Below are 22,184 nucleotides of genomic sequence, written 5' to 3'. Positions count from 1 at the left end.
TTTCACCTCTGAGACGTTAGCGCGCTTTTCTGGCCAATAGAAAGACAGGGAAGGCATTACAACTTCCCCCTGCAATGTTCAACCCCTATACCACCCCCCTGCAGTGAGTGGCTGGCGAGATCAGGTTTCACCCGAGTATAAAAATCGGCCCCTCCCGCGGCTCGCCACAGATGCGTTCTGACATAGAGGAGGGAAAGTGCTATCTTGGTGGAGCTGCTATAGGGAGAGTGTTAGGAGTATTTTAGGCTTCAAGAACCCCAACGGTCCTTCTTAGGGCCACATCTAACCGTGTGCTGTACTGTGGAGGCTGCTTTTTGCAGTGTTGCACTTTTTTTTTTTTGGTATATCGGCCGTGCAGAGCATTGCGCCCTGCAGTAATACTCCAGGGCCAGAAGTGGTGGTTAGGCAGGGACAGAAGACATATTGATTGAATATAGGCAGTGGGCCTTTGCAAAAACATTTGGGGAAAAAAATCAATTTGTGCTGCCTGTGACTGTCCTCAGTGTTCTGGGTCTCTGCTGGGTGTAGTAGTCCTCCAAATTCATATGCAGCCAGCTAAGTGTTACAGCAGGCTTCCGCAAAATTATTTCCTGGCTCTGTCTGGGCTGTTAAATCACCGCTGTATTGCAGTCCACAGTGCAACACTCTGCAGTTCTTTGACATACTCCAGGGACAGAAGCAGTTAGGCAGGGACAGAAGACATATTGATTGAATATAGGCAGTGGGCCTTTGCAAAAACATTTGGGGAAAAAAATCTATTTGGGCTGCCTGTGACTGTCCTCAGTGTTCTGGGTCTCTGCTGGGTGTAGTAGTCCTCCAAATTCATACGCAGCCAGCTAAGTGTTACAGCAGGCTTGCGCAAAATTATTTCCTGGCGTTCCGTAAGCGAAGTCAGCCTCCAACCACAGGCCAATAAGCGGCACATTTAATTACAGCGTTCTGTTTCTGCACTACTGGTAATACACCATGCTGAGGGGTAGGGGTAGGCCTAGAGGACGTGGACGCGGGCGAGGACGCGGAGGCCCAAGTCAGGGTGTAGGCACAGGCCGAGCCAGTGCGGTGGCCAGGGGTAGAGGCAGGGCCAGACCGAATAATCCACCAACTGTTTCCCAAAGCGCCCCCTCGCGCCATGCCACCCTGCAGAGGCCGAGGTGCTCAAATGTCTGGCAGTTTTTCACTGAGAGTGCAGACGACCGACGAACAGTGGTGTGCAACCTTTGTCGCGCCAAGATCAGCCGGGGAGCCACCACCACCAGCATACGCAGGCATATGATGGCCAAGCACCCCACAAGGTGGGACGAAGGCCGTTCGCCGCCTCCGGTTTGCACCACTGCCTCTCCCCCTGTGCCCCAACCTGCCACTGAGATCCAACCCTCCTCTGAGGACACAGGCACTACCGTCTCCTGGCCTGCACCCACACCCTCACCTCCGCTGTCCTCGGCCCCATCCACCAATGTCTCTCAGCGCAGCGTCCAGACGTCGCTAGTGCCACTGTTTGAGCGTGAGCGCAAGTACGCCGCCACGCACCCGCACGCTCAAGCGTTAAACGTGCACATTGCAAAATTGATCAGCCTGGAGATGCTGCCGTATAGGCTTGTGGAAACGGAGGCTTTCAAAAGCATGATGGGGGCGGCAGCCCCGCGCTACTCGGTTCCCAGTCACCACTACTTTTCCCGATATGCCGTCCCAGCCCTGCATGACCACGTCTCCCGCAACATTGTACGCGCCCTCACCAACGCGGTTACTGCCAAGGTCCACTTAACAACAGACACGTGGACAAGCACAGGCGGGCAGGGCCACTATATCTCCCTGACGGCACATTGGGTGAATTTAGTGGAGGCTAGGACAGAGTCAAAGCCTGGGACCGCTCACGTCCTACCCACCCCCCGAATTGCGGGCCCCAGCTCGGTGGTGGTATCTGCGGCGGTGTATGCTTCCTCCACTAAACCACCCTCCTCCTCCTCCTACGCAACCTCTGTCTCGCAATCAAGATGTGTCAGCAGCAGCACGTCGCCAGCAGTCGGTGTCGCGCGGCATGGCAGCACAGCGGTGGGCAAGCGTCAGCAGGCCGTGCTGAAACTACTCAGCAGACGGCCCACGAACTGCTGCAGGGTCTGACAGAGCAGACCAACCGCTGGCTTGCGCCGCTGAGCCTCCAACCGGGCATGGTCGTGTGTGACAACGGCCGTAACCTGGTGGCGGCTCTGCAGCTCGGCAGCCTCACGCACGTGCCATGCCTGGCCCATGTCTTTAATTTGGTGGTTCAGCGCTTTCTGAAAAGCTACCCACACTTGTCATACCTGCTCGGAAAGTTGCGCCGGGTCAGCACACATTTCCGCAACTCCAAGACGGACGCTGCCACCCTGCGGACCCTGCAACATCGGTTTCATCTGCCAGTGCACCGATTGCTGTGTGACGTGCCCACACAGTGGAACTCTACGCTCCACGTTTTGGCCAGGCTCTATGAGCAGCGTAGAGCTATTGCGGAATACCAGCTCCAACATGGGCGGCGTAGTGGGAGTCAGCCTCCTCAATTATTTACAGAAGAGTGGGCCTGGTTGGCAGCCATCTGCCAGGTCCTTGGAAACTTTGAGGAGTCTACCCAGATGCTGAGCGGGGATGCTGCAATCATTAGCGTAACCATTCCTCTGCTATGCCTCTTGAGAAGTTCCCTGCAAAGCATAAAGGCAGACGCTTTGCACTCGGAAACGAAGGCGGGGGAAGACAGTATGTCGCTGGATAGTCAGAGCACCCTCATGTCTATATCTCAGCGCGTTGAGGAGGAGGAGGAGGGGGAGGAGCATGAGGAGGAGGGGGAAGAGACAGCTTGGCCCACTGCTGAGGGTACACATGCTGCTTGCCTGTTATCCTTTCAGCGTGTATAGCCAGAGGAGGAGGGGGAGGAGCATGACGAGCAGGGGGAAGAGACAGCATGGCCCACTGCTGAGGGTACACATGCTGCTTGCCTGTCATCCTTTCAGCGTGTATGGCCAGAGGAGGAGGAGGAGGATCCTGAAAGTGATCTTCCTAGTGAGGACAGCCATGTGTTGCGTACAGGTACCCTGGCACACATGGCTGACTTCATGTTAGGATGCCTGTCTCGTGACCCTTGCATTACACGCATTCTGGCCACTACGGATTACTGGGTGTACACACTGCTCGACCCACGGTATAAGGAGAACCTTTCCACTCTCATTCCCGAAGAGGAAATGATGGCTGTCCGCACTAGGAAGATCACTTTCAGGATCCTCCTCCTCCTCCTCCTCCTCCTCCTCCTCAGGCCATACACGCTGAAATGATGACAGGCAACCAGCATGGGTACCGTCAGCAGTGGGCCAAGCTGTCTCTTCCCCCTCCTCCTCATCCTCCTCATCCTCCTCCTCCTCCTCCTGAATGCGCTGAGATATAGACAGGAGGGTGCTCTGACTATCCAGCGACATACTGTCTTCCCCCGGCTCTGTTTCCGAGCGCAAAGCGGCTGCCTTTATGGTTTGCAGGGAACTTCTCAAGATGCATAGCAGAGGAATGGTGACGCTAATGATTGCAGCATCGCCGCTCACCACCTGGGTAGACTGATCAAAGTTTCGAAGGACCTGGCAGATGTCTGCCAACCAGGCCCACTCTTCTGAAAAGAATTGAGGAGGCTGACTCCCACTGCGCCGCCCATGTTGGAGTTGGTATTCCACTATAGCTCTACGCTGCTCATAGAGCCTAGCCAACATGTGGAGCGTAGAGTTCCACCGTGTGGGCACGTCGCACAGCAGTCGGTGCACTGGCAGATTAAAGCGATGTTGCAGGGTGCGCAGGGTGGCAGCGTCCGTGTGGGACTTGCGGAAATGTGCGCAGAGCCGGCGCACCTTTACGAGCAGGTCTGACAAGCGTGAGTAGCTTTTCAGAAAGCGCTGAACCACCAAATTAAAGACGTGGGCCAGGCATGGCACGTGCGTGAGGCTGCCGAGCTGCAGAGCCGCCACCAGGTTACGCCCGTTGTCACACACGACCATGCCCGGTTGGAGGCTCAGCGGCGCAAGCCAACGGTCCGTCTGCTCTGTCAGACCCTGCAGCAGTTCGTGGGCCGTGTGCCTCCTATCTCCTAAGCTGAGTAGTTTCAGCACGGCCTGCTGACGCTTGCCCAGCGCTGTGCTGCCACGCCGCGCGACACCGACTGCTGGCGATGTCCTGCTGCTGCTGACACATCTAGATTGCGAGACAGAGGTTGAGGAGGAGGAGGAGGGTGCTTTAGTGGAAGAAGCATACACCGCCGCAGATACCACCACCGAGCTGGGGCCCGCAATTCTGGGGGTGGGTAGGACGTGAGCGGTCCCAGGCTCTGACTCTGTCCCAGCCTCCACTAAATTCACCCAATGTGCCGTCAGGGAGATGTAGTGGCCCTGCCCGCCTGTGCTTGTCCACGTGTCCGTAGTTAAGTGGACCTTGCCACTAACCGCATTGGTGAGGGCGCGTACAATGTTGCGGGAGACGTGGTCGTGCAGGGCTGGGACGGCACATCAGGAAAAGTAGTGGCGACTGGGAACTGAGTAGCACGGGGCCGCCGCCGCCATCATAGCTTTGAAGGACTCCGTTTCCACAACCCTATACCGCAGCATCTCAAGGCTGATAAATTTGGCTATGTGGACGGTTAACGATTGAGCGTGCGGGTGCGTGGTGGCGTACTTGCGCTTGCGCTCCAACACTTGCGCTAGCGACGGCTGGACTGTGCGGTGCGAGACATTGGTGGATGGGGCCGAGGACAGCGGAGGTGAGGGTGTGGGTGCAGGCCATGAGACGGTTGTGCCTGTGTCCTGAGAGGGAGGTTGTATCTCAGTGGCAGGTTGGGGCACAGGGGGAGAGGCAGCGGTGCAAACCGGAGGCGGTGAACGTCCTTCGTCCCACCTTGTGGGGTGCTTGGCCATCATATGTCTGCGCATGCTGGTGGTGGTGAGGCTGTTGGTGGTGGCTCCCCGGCTGATCTTGGCGCGACAAAGGTTGCACACCACTGTTCGTCGGTCGTCAGGCGTCTCTGTGAAAAACTGCCAGACCTTAGAGCACCTCGGCCTCTGCAGGGTGGCATGGCGCGAGGGTGTGCTTTGGGAAACACTTGGTGGATTATTCGGTCTGGCCCTGCCTCTACCCCTGGCCACCGCACTGCCTCTTGCAACCTGCCCTGCTGATGCCCTTGCCTCCCCCTCTGAAGACCTGTCCTGAGTAGGCGTTGCACACCAGGTGGGGTCAGTCACCTCATCGTCCTGCTGCTCTTCCTCCGAATCCTCTGTGCGCTGCTCCCTTGGACTTACTGCCCTTACTACTACCTCACTGCAAGACAACTGTGTCTCATCGTCATCGTCCTCCTCACCCACAGAAAGTTCTTGAGACAGTTGGCGGAAGTCCCCAGCCTCTTCCCCCGGACCCCGGGAACTTTCGAATGGTTGGGCATCAGTGACGATAAACTCCTCTGGTGGGAGAGGAACCGCTGCTGCCCAATCTAAGCAGGGGCCCGAGAACAGTTCCTGGGAGTGTTCCCGCTCCTGAGCAGGTGTCATTGTAGTGGAGTGAGGAGGCTGGGAGGAAGGAGGAGCAGCAGACAGAGGATTCGGATTTGCAGCACTGGACGGCGCAGAACTGTGGGTGGATGATAGCTTGCTTGAAGCACTTTCTGCCATCCAGGACAGGACCTGCTCACACTGCTCATTTTCTAATAAAGGTCCCCCGCGTGGACCCATTAATTGGGCAATGAATGTGGGGACGCCAGAAACGTGCCTCTCTCCTAATCGCGCAGCAGTCGGCTGCGACACACCTGGATCAGGAGCTCGGCCTGTGCCCACACCCTCACTTGGCCCTCCGCGTCCTCGGCCACGTCCACGTCCATGTCCTCTAGGCTTACCCCTACCCCTCAGCATGCTGTATTACCAGTGATTTGATTTCCCAGGCAGGAAATAAATTGGCGCAAGCCTGCAGGCCAAATATAATGTTTTCGCTTTTTTGCAAAGGGAAGACCCCACTGCGTGTATTCAATGAAAAACAAGAAGTTTAATATCTGTGGTGTGGCCCTCAAAAAGTGTCACACAAGTATAGTGTAGCAGAGTTATTAACTCTAGCAGAGCAGGTATTTGCCAGTCAGGAAAGACAATGGCGCTAGGCTGCAGTAAAGCGTAGCTGGTTGCGTCTGATTTTTGTACGTTGTACACGCAGCACACACGTACACGCAGACCTTAGGACTGACACAGGCAGGCAAAATATAATTTCTTTTCCTTTTTAGCTTAGGGAAGACCCCACTGCGTATATTCAATGAACAAGAAGTTTAATATCTGTGGTGTAGCCCTCAAAAAGTGTCACACAAGTATAGTGTAGCAGAGTTATTAACTCTAGCAGAGCAGGTATTTGCCAGTCAGGAAAGACAATGGCGCTAGGCTGCAGTAAAGCGTAGCTGGTTGCGTCTGATTTTTGTACGTTGTACACGCAGCACACACGTACACGCAGACCTTAGGACTGACACAGGCAGGCCAAATATAATTTCTTTTCCTTTTTGGCAAAGGGAAGGACCCACTGCGTATATTCAATGAACAATAACTTTTAGAACTGTAGTGTGGCCCTCAAAAAGTGTCACACAAGTATAGTGTAGCAGAGTTATTAACTCTAGCAGAGCAGGTATTTGCCAGTCAGGAAAGACAATGGCGCAAGCCTGCAGTAAAGCGTAGCTGGTTGCGTCTGATTTTTGTACGTTGTACACGCAGCACACACGTACACGGAGACCTTAGGACTGACACAGGCTGGCCAAATATAATTTTTTTCCTTTTTAGCAAAGGGAAGACCCCACTGCGTGTATTCAATGAATAATAAATGTCTTCTGGCCCTGCCTACACAATTCTATCCCTGTAGTATTAATGCCGGGTGCAATGCTCTGCACAGCCGGTTTTGAGAAAAAAAAAAAAATGCAACACTGCTAACAGCAGCCTGGACAGTACTGCACACGGATAGAAGTGGCCCTAGAAAGGACCGTTGGGGTTCTTGAAGCCTACACTAACTCCTAACACTCTCCCTGCCTAACCCCCACTTCTGTCCCTATTGCTGGGCGCAATGCTCTGCAGATCCAATTTTGGACAAAAAAAAATAAAAATACTGTGCTAACACAGTACTGCACACTAGTAGATGTGGCCCTGAGAAGGGCCGTTGGGGTTCTTGAAGCCTACACTGACTCCTAACGCTCTCCCTACAGCAGCACCAGCAGCAGCACTTTCCCTCAGCTAAGTCACAAGGCATGTGTGGCGAGCCGCGGGAGGGGCCGATTTTTATACTCGGGTGACATCTGATCGCCCCAGCCACTCACAGCAGGGGGGTGGTATAGGGCTTGAACGTCACAGGGGGAAGTTGTAATGCCTTCCCTGTCTTTCAATTGGCCAGAAAAGCGCGCTAACGTCTCAGAGAGGAAACTGAAAGTAACCGGAACACCGCTTGGTGCTCGTTACGAGTAACGAGCATCCCGAACACCCTAATATTCGCACGAATATCAAGCTCGGACGAGTACATTCGCTCATCTCTAGTTATTTCCCTTCCAAATAGTTCCCAAGGGCACTACAATCTCTTCATGCCATGAAGAGATGTTTTGCGACTGCTCCGGTTCTAGTGCAACCAGACTCATCTAGTCCTTTTCATGGGGGAGGTTGATGCCTCAGAAGTTGTGGCAGTGCTTTCTCAAGGAAAATCTTCACTTGTGCATTTTTACTATAAATTTTCTATTACTGAGCAAAATTATGATATTGGTGACAGAGAGCTGTTGGCAATTAAAAGGGCTTCTCAGGAGTGGTGCCATCTCCTTGAAAGAGCTTGGCATAAGGTGGTGATTTACTGACCACGAAAACCTGATCTACTTAGAATCAGCCAAAAGAGTTAATCCGAGACAGGCGCGGTGGTCACTATTTTTCTGGCGTTTCAACTTTATCGTTACATATCTTCCTGGCAGTAGAAATGTTAAGGCTGATGCTCTTTATAGGAGTTTTGTTTTAGTGGTTTTGGATGAACCTCCTGTGACCATTGTTTCTGAGGGGGCAGTGGTGTCTGTGAAGGTCTGTAAAGAGCAGGATTTAGCCCCGTCGAGCCTTCTGTCAGGAAAGATTTTTGTCCGAAATACATAGTTCTGTGTTAGCTGGTCATCCATACCCAAAAACTACTCACAAGAATTTTTTGAGGCTGTCATTATGATGAGATGTATTGAATTTTGTCTTTACTTGTGAGGTTTGTGCCAGAACAAAATCGCTTTGTAACCTTCCCTCCAGGGAGGTTGTTGCCTTTGCCTATATATGTAAAGTTTGGACTGATTCGTCTATGTATTTTATCATGGATTTGCCACCTTCTGAGGGTAATATTGTCATCTGGGTTGTAATTGATTTACTGAAATGTGTCATTTTGTGGCTCTCCCCAGTCTTCCTAATGCTAAAACCTTGGCTAGATTGTTCATTACTTATGTTGTGAGATTACACGGTTTACCAGTGAATATCATCTCCAATCATGGGGTTCAGTTTGTTTCCAGATTCTGGTGTTTTATTTCCTCTAGGTTGGGAACTCAGCTCTTGTTTTTCTCTGCATATCATCTAGAGATGGCAAGACAGAGAGATGTAACCAGAGTCTGGAACAATACTTGTTGTGTTATGTCTCAGAGAGTCAGGAGGATTGGTCGGGTTTTCGCTGAATTTGTTTTGAACAATTGGAATCTATGGGGGCATCGCCTTTCTTTTGTAATTTTGGGTTCCATCCATGTTTTAGTCCCTTTTCTAAAAAGGTCTCGGAGGTGCCAGAGGAGAATGAGTTCTCCTCTAACATTGAGGTGGTTTGGGAAAATATTCAGAAAAATCATTGAAGGATGGTTCAAAATTTCAAGCAGGTGGCAGATAAAGGGCGTTCTGAGGAGATGGTTTTCTTGATGGGAGACTTGGTTTGGTTGTCAACTAAGAGCATAAAACTCAAACAACAGTCCTTCAACTTAGGTCCACAATTTATCAATCCTTTCAAAATCATTGCAGAAATTTAATTCTGAATTGTTTCATTTGGAAATTCCCAGCTCTTTGAGAATAACTAATGTGTTTCATAAATCTTTTTTTAAATAGTTTGATGATTCAGGAAATATTTCACTGGAAAAAAGCCAAAAATGCAGTACCTGATAAGGTGCAGAGCAGGTACGATCGCCATAAGGCTGGCACAATGGCCGCAGAGTAGGCACAGTGGCCGTAAACCTTAACAAAAAGCAGCAAGCCAGACTATAAACTGGAGGAGCTAAATTGTTCACTGCAGACTTTTATGCAGGCACATAATTAGAGAACTTGAGAAAGCCCAGATCAGGGAGGAGTGACTGCAGTCAAACCTAGTCCGCAATGTGAACGATACCACAGAAGCCAGAAAATAGATGGGTGCGTCCCACAATACAGGATTACAGCTCACACTGACATAGCAGTGGGTTGCCCTGAATCTCAACAGTGGGCCACACTGGCTGACATCTTGGACTCCCCCAGAAGCCTATAGCAAACTGCATAAAGGAAATATTGATACACACTAATAAAATGCGAGTGTTAGTTCAGCATTTTGGCAAAGACGCATAAGCTGACGGGCCACAAGCAAGGCCACACCGCGTCCGTCAGAACCTACACTGTCTTACTGTAAACTAAATTAAAATGAGAGAGGTGAGAGGGAAAACAAAAGCATATTTCACTGGAAAAGAGCCAAAAATGAAGTACCTAATAAGGTGCAAAGCAGGCACAATTGCCATAAGGTGGGCACAATCACCGTAACGTAGGCACAATGGCCATAGACCCTAACAAAAAGCAGCAAGCCAGACTATAAACTGGAGGAGCTAAATTGTTCACTGCAGACTTATATGCAGCCACATATTTAGAGAACTTGAGAAAGTGTAGTTTACTTCTACTTGAATATCAATAAAACTGACGTGTTGCTACTGGATTCTCTATCAAAATTTGTATATGATAAAGTGTAGGTTATAATACGATGAAAGCTAGAATGACGTCTTCATGGTATCAATATCAAGAAGCTGACTGTTTGCATGGATAAACATCAATGTGATCAGACAGCATAATTTGTTAGACACAATTTTTCCAATTAATAACAACTCTTCCCTTCATCTAGCTTTATGAATGATCCGACATATGGCTATAGCTATCTAAGATTAAGCCCATTCATATAGTTTTCTCTCTATTATATAATATTTTAAAAAAAAATGCTAATACTAGTTTCACTGTAACAGATTCGCATTGCTATACTTACAAGCCCACCAACTCTTTGGTGAAATCGATTTTTGGTCAGAGTTACATTTCTGCCCACCCAAAGGCTGCTGAGTTGGATCGTCTAATCGACCTAATTTAGACAGAAAATAAAGTATTTCTGTTACTTTACATTGTAATATACATATCTATCTAATAATAGTTTTAGACCTTAAGGGCTCAGTCACACGGGGGCATGTGCACCCGTACACAGGCACCGATGCGCCCGTGTGACTGAGCCCTCACTGCAGGAAGAAGACGGCCATACCTCAAGACGGACGTCTCTCTGCAGCGCTGAAGAAAGAACACATGACCGGCAATGAAGCCGGTCACATGTTCTTTCTCCCGACACTGAAGAGAGACGTATGTCTTGAGGTACGGCCATCTTCTTCCTGCAGTCACACGGGCGCCGATGCGCCTGTGTGACTGAGCCCTAAAAGGGTATTCCAAGGCTAAAGTCAAATTAAAAAATAGTCATAAATCATTTCACGGTGCTATAGAATATGCACACATTCCACTGCTTTTACTGCTCTTTTTCTCATTCTGCAGCATCCATTGGGCTTTGTTGCTGTCTACATCAATAGCAACTAATGAACGATTTGGTCACTGTGCTTACACAAGACAACTTATCACTGAATATCGCTAAAAAAAACCCCAAAAAACGCATGCAGTTTATGAAAACAGCAAGCAGGTTTTTGATGCATTTTTTAATTGTGTGTAAAATATGCAATTATATACAGGAGATACCTTGGTTATACCAGCATGGTCCATAACTGTATATAAAGGGTATATAACTTATACCAGCTGTACATACACTACCGTTCAAAAGTTTGGGGTCACCCAAACAATTTTGTGTTTTCCATGAAAAGTCACACTTATTCACCACCATGCGTTGTGAAATGAATAGAAAATAGAGTCAAGACATTGACAAGGTTAGAAATAATGATTTGTATTTGAAATAACATTGTTTTTACATCAAACTTTGCTTTCGTCAAAGAATCCTCCTTTTGCAGCAATTACAGCATTGCACACCTTTGACATTCTAGCTGTTAATTTGTTGAGGTAAGCTTGAGAAATTGCACCCCACGCATCTAGAAGCATCTCCCACAAGTTGGATTGGTTGGATGGGCACTTCTGGCGTACCATACGGTCAAGCTGCTCCCACAACAGCTCAATGGGGTTCAGATCTGGTGACTGCGCTGGCCACTCCATTACCGATGGAATACCAGCTGCCTGCTTCTGCTGTAAATAGTTCTTGCACAATTTGGAGGTGTGTTTAGGGTCATTGTCCTGTTGTAGGATGAAATTGGTTCCAATCAAGCGCTGTCCACTGGGTATGGCATGGCATTGCAAAATGGAGTGATAGCCTTCCTTATTCAGAATCCCTTTTACCCTGTACAAATCTCCCACCTTACCAGCACCAAAGCAACCCCAGACCATCACATTACCTCCACCATGCTTAACAGATGGCGTCAGGCATTCTTCCAGCATCTTTTCATTTGTTCTGCGTCTCACAAACGTTCTTCTTTGTGATCCAAACACCTCAAACTTGGATTCATCCGTCCACAACACTTTTTTCCAGTCTTCCTCTGTCCAATGTCTGTGTTCTTTTGCCCATCTTAATCTTTTTCTTTTATTGGCCAGTCTCAGATATGGCTTTTTCTTTGCCACTCTGCCCTGAAGCCCAAAATCCCGCAGCCGCCTCTTCACTGTAGATGTTGACACTGGTGTTTTGCGGGTACTATTTAATGAAGATGCCACTTGGGTACCTGTGAGGCGTCTGTTTCTCAAACTAGAGACTCTAATGTGCTTATCTTCTTGCTTAGTTGTGCAACGCGGCCTCCCACTTCTTTTTCTACTCTGGTTAGAGCCTGTTTGTGCTGTCCTCTGAAGGGAGTAGTACACACCGTTGTAGGAAATCTTCAATTTCTTAGCAATTTCTCGCATGGAATAGCCTTCATTTCTAAGAACAAGAATAGACTGTCGAGTTTCAGATGAAAGTTCTCTTTTTCTGGCCATTTTGAGCGTTTAATTGACCCCACAAATGTGATGCTCCAGAAACTCAATCTGCTCACAGGAAGGTCAGTTTTGTAGCTTCTGTAACGAGCTAGACTGTTTTCAGATGTGTGAACATGATTGCACAAGGGTTTTCTAATCATCAATTAACCTTCTGAGCCAATGAGCAAACACATTGTACCATTAGAACACTGGAGTGATAGTTGCTGGAAATGGGCCTCTATTCACCTTTGTAGATATTGCACAAAAAAACAGTCATTTGCAGCTAGAATAGTCATTTACCACATTAGCAATGTATAGAGTGCATTTGTTTAAAGTTAGGACTAGTTTAAAGTTATCTTCATTGAAAAGTACAGTGCTTTTCCTTCAAAAATAAGGACATTTCAATGTGACCCCAAACTTTTGAACGGTAGTGTATATAATTATATATAGGAGATACCTAGGTTATACCAGCATGGTCGATATCACTGCTACATACACATGTCACACGCACACACCGGTATGCTACATGCGCCTGTCAACATCACACACAATTCTGCTACATGCATGTCACACACACCACAAACAGCTCTGCTACACAGGCTGTATGTTTCAGTTATGTGTACAGGTGCAGATGACAGCAAGATGTACAGTTTAGATATGGTTACAGGTGCAGATGACTGCAGGCTGTATGGTTTATGTATGGGTACAGGAACAGATGACAGCAAGATGTACAGTTTAGGTGTGGGTACAGGTACAGATGACTGCAGGCTGTATAGTGTAGGTATGGGTACAGGTGTAGATGACTACTGGCTGTATTGCTTTGGTATAAGTTCAGGTGCAGATGACTGCAGGCTGTATGGTTTAGGTATAGGTTCAGGTGCAGATGACTGAAGGCTGTATGGTTTAGGTATGGGGACAGAAGCAGATAACTACAGGCTGTATAGTTCAGCTATGGGTACAGGTCCAGATGACTGCAGGCTATATAGTTTAGGTATGGGTATGAGATCAGATAACTGCAAGCTGTGTAGTTCAGGTATGGGTACAAATGCAGATGACTGCAGGCTGTATAGTTTAAGTATGGGTACAACTGACTGTAGGGGTGTGGTTTGGGTATTGAGGGACAACTTTGAGCTGGATACTGATCTGGAAAATAATAATAAACAACAACGGATGCCACCAATCAAAGAGATGTCACCTGTGATCACTGGAGGTAAGGGCAGCTTTACATGGGTTGACTACTTGGCAAAAAAAATTGCTCTAATTGATAGTTGTCTTGTGTAAACACAGAGCCCAACAAGGTATTAAGCAAGAAATCGCTCATTAGTTGATAGTCGCTTTGTTTTGGCTCACTGAAACTACATGACTAATGAGTGACTTGTTCTCAGGGTAAACAGGTAGTTGTTCATCTTTGAAGAACATCCTGTTCACTTTGATTGGATGCGAGTGCCCAGATAAGATATCCTGCCCTGCTAGCGTCAATTCACTGAACTATTGTTGCTGTATGAAAGCAGAGGAACAATAGTCATTTGGACAGCTGTCATGTGCTTATGCTCCCAACAGTTGTCCTGTGTAAAGTAACCCTAAATGCAGTGTAATCACTATCAGTGTGTTGAGCTGGTGTCTGGCTATTACATGGTGACTGCACTATTTTTAGGTATTCTAGATTCTAAAGCTAAACAGCTGTATCTAACTAAGCCCATAGATATAAAAGTTGTCTTGTAGATATGGTGCCAGTGAGATGATAGACAGACAGAGACAGATAGATAGATAGATAGATAGATAGATAGATAGATAGATAGATAGATAGATAGATAGATAGATAGATAGATAGATAGATATGGGTGTGGATTTATTTTTTTCCTGTTGGAGGGCGGGGATGATGCATGAGTTTTGGAGCTCATGCCCCTAATCTATTCTGTCTTCAGCAATATCCCTGGTTACTGGTGTCGCACAGATAAGAAACTCAGTCATGCTGCAAAAAGTTTCAAGCAGAGTACAGCCAGCAGTCATCCAGTGTGGTAAGGAGGGGAAAGAACTGAACTTTTGCACCTGGGCCCTTGAGCCGTCAGCTTTTCCCCTGTATTTGATAGTAGTATTGATTGAAAAGAGGATTCATTGCACAATTAATTTAAAGGCAACCTGCTATGTTGTACATGCAGTCTTATCTGTAGGTTCTATGTTAGAAAGCTGAATGAACTGAGCAGATTTATATACAGTGTATAGTTTTGTGAGAAAAGTTTCAGTAAAACTTTTATTTCATTAATTTGCAGTCAATCCCTGCTGTTTTCATGCTTAATAGAGATGAGCGAACGTACTCGGTAAGGCCGATTGCACAATCGAGCACCGCGATTTTCGAGTACTTCACTACTCGGGTGAAAAGATGCGGAACAGGGGGGAGTCCTCTCCCTCTACCCCCCACTCCCCTCTGCAACCCCCCGCTCACCCACGGCGCCCCCCGAATCTTTTCACCCGAGTAGTGAAGTACTCGAAAATCGCGGTGCTTGATTGCGAAATCGGCCTTACCAAGTACGTTCGCTCATCTCTAATGCTTAAGTGTCTAGTGGGCTGTTTATTCAGTGATTGACAGTTATCTCTGTATGCACAGTAATACTGTTAATCACTGATAAGACCACTAGACCTCTAAACCCAGAATTAGCAGCGATTAAAGTTAATAAAATACAATTTATAGTGAACGTTTCCCCACAAAACTATGTATCAGTCTTCCCAGCTTATGCAGCTCTTGTAACACAAAGTCTGCAGATAGGGCTGCATGTAGAACATGACAACTTCTCTTTAAAGTATAACCATGACATGATACTATAAAGGCATCACAAATGACTACAACATTTGCTATCCCATGACATATACAGTATATCTGAATCTGAAATGCCTTGTTATACAGATTACTTTACCTGTAAGGCACTGCCATCCATTTTGCAGAGGTAATCCCCAGAGCACATTTTTTTTGTTGCCTGGTTCTTTCATATCCAAAAATTGTGCAGTGACATTCAGTAAAATTTTATACATTGCCAACCGATCCAGATAAAGCCAGGGGTCGATGACGGCTTTCTCTTCGCTAACGATGAAATCATCAAGGCTTTCAGGAACAAATTCCCACAATGGAGGGTATATCTCATTGTCACTTGAAACTTCAGGATTGGCACTGCCTAATGCCAATACCAGGCACAGAAGAAATAACATAGTGATTCCACTGAATATGTTGATCATGAAATGTGTTCACTGGGTCTGCTTATAAAGCTGGACTCACTGTTGACTGGTCTGAGCATCTGTTGCGTTCCCACACAGAACGCACCTATAAAACAGTCTATTCTAATCTCCTTAAATCAAAGTAAAGAATGTAAAAGCATGGGCAGTACATGACCTGCAGATAAAAGTAGTTTATATAAGGTTAGTGACCCATAAGAGAATAAGCACCACCCTGAAATATACAATTTAGCTTAACAACATTTCAGGCTTCAAGTCTTCATCTGGCTTAAAATAAAAGCTAGAAACATGGATCTTAAATAACTATAAGGCTGGCGTCACATGGGCATAATTTGCACACACAATACGCAGAGGATAGAACTAGAGATGAGCGAACGTATTCGTCCGAGCTTGATGCTCGGGCGAATATTAGGGTGTTCGGGATGCTCGTTACTCTTAACGAGCACCACGCGGTGTTCGGGTTACTTTCACTTTCATCTCTGAGACGTTAGCACGCTTTTCTGGCCAATTGAAAGACAGGGAAGGCATTACAACTTCCCCCTGTGACGTTCAAGCCCTATACCACCCCCCTGCTGTGAGTGGCTGGGGAGATCAGATGTCACCCGAGTATAAAAGTCGGCCCCTCCCGCGGCTCGCCTCAGATGCCTTGTGAGTTAGCTGAGGGAAAGTGCTGCTGGTGCCGGAGCTGCTGTAGGGAGAGTGTTAGGAGTGAGTGTAGGCTTCAAGAACCCCAACGGTCCTTTCTAGGGCCACATCTATCCGTGTGCAGTAGTGTGGAGGCTGCTGTTAGCAGTGTTGCCCATTTTTTTTTTTTCAAAATCGGCTGTGCAGAGCATTGCGCCCTGCAGTAATACTACAGGGACAGAAGTGGTGGTTAGGCAGGGAGAGTGTTAGGAGTGAGTGTAGGCTTCAAGAACCCCAACGGTCCTTCTTAGGGCCACATTTAACCGTGTGCAGTACTGTGCAGGCTGCTGTTAGCAGTGTTGCATATTTTTTTTTTTTTAAATCGGCTGTGCAGAGCATTGCGCCCTGCAGTAATACTACAGGAACAGAATTGTGTAGGCAGGGCCAGAAGACATATATTATTGATTGAATATAGTCAGTGGGCCTTTTCTTTAAAAAAAAGGGAAACATTCTATTTGGCCTGCCTCGGACAGTCCTCAGGGTTCTGGGTACGTGTGTGGTGGGTGGAGAACGCAAAGAAATCATACGCAGCCAGCTACGTTTAACAGCAGGCTTGCGCCAATTTATTTCCTGCCTGGGAAAAATCACCGCTCTGCTGTAGTTAATAACTCTGCAACCCTGCAGTTCTGTGACACATTTGCAGGGCCAGAAGACATATTTATTATTGATTGAATATACGCAGTGGGCCTTTCCTTGAAAAAAAAGGGAAAACATTCTATTTGGCCTGCAGGCTTGCGCTAATTTATTTCCTGCCTGGGAAATCACCGCTCTGCTGTAGTTAATAACTCTGCAACCCTGCAGTTCTGTGACATATTTGCAGGGCCAGAAGACATATATTATTGATTGAATATAGTCAGTGGGCCTTTTCTTTAAAAAAAAAGGGAAACATTCAATTTGGCCTGCCTCTGACAGTCCTCAGCGTTCTGGGTACGTGTGTGGTGGGTGGAGAACGTAAACAAAAATCATACGCAGCCAGCTACGTTTAACAGCAGGCTTGCGCCAATTTCTTTCCTGCCTGGGAAAAATCACCGCTCTGCTGTAGTTAATAACTCTGCAACCCTGCAGTTCTGTGACACATTTGCAGGGCCAGAAGACATATTTATTATTGATTGAATATACGCAGTGGGCCTTTTCTTTAAAAAAAAAGGGAAACATTCTATTTGGCCTGCCTCTGACAGTCCTCAGCGTTCTGGGTACGTGTGTGGTGGGTGAAGAACGTAAACAAAAATCATACGCAGCCAGCTATGTTTAACAGCAGGCTTGCGCTAATTTATTTCCTGCCTGGGAAATCAAATCACTGGTAATACACCATGCTGGGGGATAGGGGTAGGCCTATAGGACGTGGACGCGGGCGAGGACGCGGAGGCCCAAGTCAGGGTGTGGGCACAGGCCGAGCCAGTGCGGTGGCCAGGGGTAGAGGCAGGGCCAGACCGAATAATCCACCAACTGGTTCCCAAAGCGCCCCCTCGCGCCATGCCACCCTGCAGAGGTCAAGGTGCTCTACGGTGTGGCAGTTTTTCACAGAGACGCCTGACGACCGACGAACAGTGGTGTGCAACCTTTGTCGCGCCAAGATCAGCTGGGGAGGCACCACCAACAGCATGCGCAGGCATATGGTGGCCAAGCACCCCACAAGGTGGGACGATGCCCGTTCACCGCCTCCGGTTTGCACCACTGCCTCTCCCCCTGTGCCCCAACCTGCCACTGAGATCCAACCCCCCTCTGAGGACACAGGCACTACCGTCTCCTGGCCTGCACCCACACCCTCACCTCCGCTGTCCTCGGCCCCATCCAGCAATGTCTCTCAGCGTAGCGTCCAGACGTCGCTAGCGCCACAGTTTGAGCGCAAGCGCAAGTACGACGCCACGCACCCGCACGCTCAAGCGTTAAACGTGCACATTACAAAATTTATCAGCCTAGAGATGCTGCCGTATAGACTTGTGGAAACGGAGGCTTTCAAAAGCATGATGGCGGCGGCGGCCCTGCTCTACTCGGTTCCCAGTCGCCACTACTTTTCCCGATGTGCCGTCCCAGGCCTGCACGACCACGTCTCCCGCAACATTGTACGCGCCCTCACCAACGCGGTTACTGCCAAAGTCCACTTAACAACAGACACGTGGACAAGCACAGGCGGGCAGGGCCACTATATCTCCCTAACGGCACATTGGGTGAATTTAGTGGAGGCTGGGACAGAGTCAGAGCCTGGGACCGCTCACGTCCTACCCACCCCCCGAATTGCGTGCCCCAGCTCGGTGGTGGTATCTGCGGGGGTGTATGCTTCCTCCACTAAACCACCCTCCTCCTCCTCCTACGCAACCTCTGTCTCGCAATCAAGATGTGTCAGCAGCAGCACGTCGCCAGCAGTCGGTGTAACGCGGCGTGGCAGCACAGCGGTGGGCAAGCGTCAGCAGGCCGTGCTGAAACTACTCAGCTTAGGAGATAAGAGGCACACGGCCCACGAACTGCTGCAGGGTCAGACAAAGCAGACCGACCGCTGGCTTGCGCCGCTGAGCCTCCAACCGGGCATGGTCATGTGTGACAACGGCCGTAACCTGGTGGCGGCTCTGCAGCTCGGCAGCCTCATGCACGTGCCATGCCTGGCCCATGTGTTTAATTTGGTGGTTCAGCGCTTTCTGAAAAGCTACCCCCACTTGTCATACCTGCTCGGAAAGGTGCGCCAGCTCTGCGCACATTTCCGCAAATCCCACACGCACGCTGCCACCCTGCGGACCCTGCAACATCGGTTTAATCTGCCAGTGCACCGACTGCTGTGCGACGTGCCCACACAGTGGAATTCTACGCTCCACATGTTGGCCAGACTCTATGAGCAGCGTAGAGCTATAGTGGAATACCAACTCCAACTTGCGCGGCGCAGTGGGAGTCAGCCTCCTCAAATATTTACAGAAGAGTGGGCCTGGTTGGCAGCCATCTGCCAGGTCCTTGGAAAATTTGAGGAGTCTACCCAGATGGTGAGCGGGGATGCTGCAATCATTAGCGTCACCATTCCTCTGCTATGCCTCTTGAGAAGTTCCCTGCGAAGCATAAAGGCAGACGCTTTGGAATTAGAAACGGAGGCGGGGGAAGACAGTATGTCGCTGGATAGTCAGAGCAACCTCCTGTCTATATCTCAGCGCGTTGAGGAGGAGGGGGAGGAGCATGAGGAGGAGGGGGAAGAGACAGCTTGGCCCACTGCTGAGGGGACAGATGCTGCTTGCCTGTCATCCTTTCAGCGTGTATGGCCAGAGGAGGAGGAGGAGGAGGAGGAGGAGGATCCTGAAAGTGATCTTCCGAGTGAGGACAGCCATGTGTTGCGTACAGGTACCCTGGCACACATGGCTGACTTCATGTTAGGATGCCTTTCTCATGACCCTCGCGTTACACGCATTCTGGCCACTACGGATTACTGGGTGTACACACTGCTCGATCCACGGTATAAGGAGAGCCTTTGCACTCTCATTCCCGAAGAGGAAAGGGGTTCGAGAATGATGCTATACCACAGGGCGCTGGTGGACAAACTGATGGTAAACTTCCCATCCGACAGCGCTAGTGGCAGAAGGCGCAGTTCCGAGGGCCAGGTAGCAGGGGAGGCGCAGAGATCAGGCAGCATGTACAGCACAGGCAGTGGAACATTCTCCAAGGCCTTTGCCAGCTTTATGGCTCCCCAGCAAGACTGTGTCACCGGTCCCCAGTCAAGGCTGAGTTGGCGGGAGCACTGTAAAAGGATGGTGAGGGAGTACGTAGCCGATTGCAGCACCGTCCTCGGGGACGCCTCTGCCCCCTACAACTACTGGGTGTTGAAGCTGGACACGTGGCCTGAACTCGCGCTGTATGCCCTGGAGGTGCTTGCTTGTCCTGCGGCTAGCGTCTTGTCAGAGAGTGTGTTTAGTGTGGCTGGGGGAATCATCACGGATAAGCGTACCCACCTGTCAACCGACAGTGCCGACAGGCTTACACTCATCAAGATGAAGAAAGCCTGGATTTCCCCAGACTTCTCTTTTCCACCAGCGGACAGCAGCGATACGTAAGCAATACGTAGGCTGCACCCGCGGATGGAAGCATCGTTCTCTCTCACCATCCAAAACGGGGACATTTCTGCTTCATCAATCTGTGTATAATATTCCTCCTCCTCCTCCTGCTCCTCCTCCTGAAACCTCACGTAATCACGCCGAACGGGCAATTTTTCTTAGGGCCACAAGGCTCACTCATATAATTTTTCTAAACAATTTTTATACGTTTCAATGCTCTTAAAAGCTTTGAAACTTTAACTTGAACCTATTTTTCGTTCAACTGGGCTGCCTCCAGGCCTAGTTACCACTTAAGCCATATTAACCAAAGCGATTAATGGGTTTCACCTGCCATCTTGGTTGGGCATGGCCAATTTTTTCTGAGGTACATTAGTACTGTTGGTACACCAATTTTTTTGGGCCCTCACCTACAGTGTAATCATAGTAATTTCTATGTTCTTCGCCTGCACTCATGGTACAGAAAGGTGTGTGGGGTTGGCCTACACTTTAGCTACATAAATGTAACTGTGGCCTTGTCTATACTGCAGCTACTGAAATGTGAAAGAGACTGTTATCTCCCTAAACTGCTGCAATGGAAATGTTACTGGGGCCTGTCTTGAGTGCTACTATTACTGAAATGGAACTAAGACTGCGCTCCCCCTATACTGCTGCTAGTGATATGTTAGTGGGGCCTGTCCCTAATGCTACCGCTGAAATGTTAATAATTCTGGGCTCTGCCTATACCGCTGCTAATGGTATGTCACTGGGGTGTGGAAACAGAGGCTTCACAAAGACATGATGGTGGCGAGGCCATTTCCCACCAACGCTGTTACTGTTAAGGTGCATATAACCATGGACACGTGTAGAGGACACATAGTGCCTCCAAAACATCCCCCTCCTCCTCCAACAATGAAAACATTCTTGGCAAATACCTTTGCATTGGTTCGTCTGGTAGCAGTCCAAGAATTTCACCTTTAACGACACAACAAGAGAGCACCACCACCATCCCCCCGCCACGGCCCACTTAATCCTGGCCACATTCCGAAAACCAACTACATAAAACCGCGCTACCAGGTCCGCAGTCACCACCACATTACCACCAACGAGGTTACTGTTAAGGTATATATTACCAGTCAGACTGGGGCATGCAGTGTGGGACGAAGCCCACCTGCATTAAGCACGACATTACTACCTCAGCTGTGTTGGGCAATGCAATGGGATATTTTTATGTACCGCCGGTGGGTTCCAGGGAGCCACCCATGCTGTCGGTCCACAGGGACTTCACAATAGGGAGTTGTACCTGCCTGTGTCTATGAATTAAAAACCGCGGTCTGACTGGGGCATGCAGACACCTTGACAGAATGAATAGTGTGTGGCACATAGGTTCCCCATTGCTATGCCCACGTGTGCAGCTCCTGATGGCGGTGGCACAGGATTATATTTCTCATTGCTTCTGTACAGCATTGTGGGCTATCGTCCCGCCCCTTTTAAAGAGGGTCGCTGCCTAGCCGTGCCAACCCTCTGCAGTGTGTGCCTGCTTTTCCTGTGGCAGACGCACTTATAAATAGACATGAGTGTGGCGTGGCATGAGGGCAGCTGAAGGCTGGGCAGGGACAGTTTGGTGTGCGCTGTGGACACTGGGTCGTGGGGGGGGTGGTTGGTCAGCATGTAACCCAGGAGAAGTGGCAGCGGAGTGTCATGCAGGCAGTGATTGTGCTTTGTTGGAGGTAGTGTGGTGCTTAGCTAAGGTATGCATTGCTAATGAGGGCTTTTCAGAAGTAAAAGTTGTTGGGGGGGGGGTGCCCACTCTTGCCGGTATTGTGGCTTAATAGTGGGACCTGTGAACTTGAGATGCAGCCCAACATGTAGCCCCTCGCCTGCCCTATCCGTTGCTGTGTCGTTCCCATCACTTTCTTGAATTGCCCAGATTTTCACACATGAAAACCTTAGCGAGCATTGGCGAAATACAAAAATGCTCGGGTCGCCCATTGACTTCAATGGGGTTCGTTAC

General features: G+C 49.0%; 1 protein-coding gene across 1 annotated transcript in view; it reads right to left on the bottom strand.

The window, feature by feature from the left end:
- The window catches only part of C1H6orf58 (chromosome 1 C6orf58 homolog), a 53,237-nt gene extending 37,776 nt beyond the window's left edge, over positions 1–15,461 (bottom strand). The window contains exons 1-2 of the mRNA XM_066590825.1: positions 15,173–15,461; positions 10,267–10,356 (exon numbers count right to left, since the gene is read on the bottom strand). Coding sequence (XP_066446922.1) covers positions 10,267–10,356; positions 15,173–15,461 — 379 coding nt within the window. The remainder of the gene's footprint in view (positions 1–10,266; positions 10,357–15,172) is intronic.
- Positions 15,462–22,184: the final 6,723 nt, after the last annotated feature.

The sequence above is a fragment of the Eleutherodactylus coqui genome, chromosome 1, assembly GCF_035609145.1.
Source record: "Eleutherodactylus coqui strain aEleCoq1 chromosome 1, aEleCoq1.hap1, whole genome shotgun sequence".
NCBI classification, from domain to species: domain Eukaryota; kingdom Metazoa; phylum Chordata; class Amphibia; order Anura; family Eleutherodactylidae; genus Eleutherodactylus; species Eleutherodactylus coqui.
This window is presented reverse-complemented; position numbering and strand designations above follow the sequence as displayed.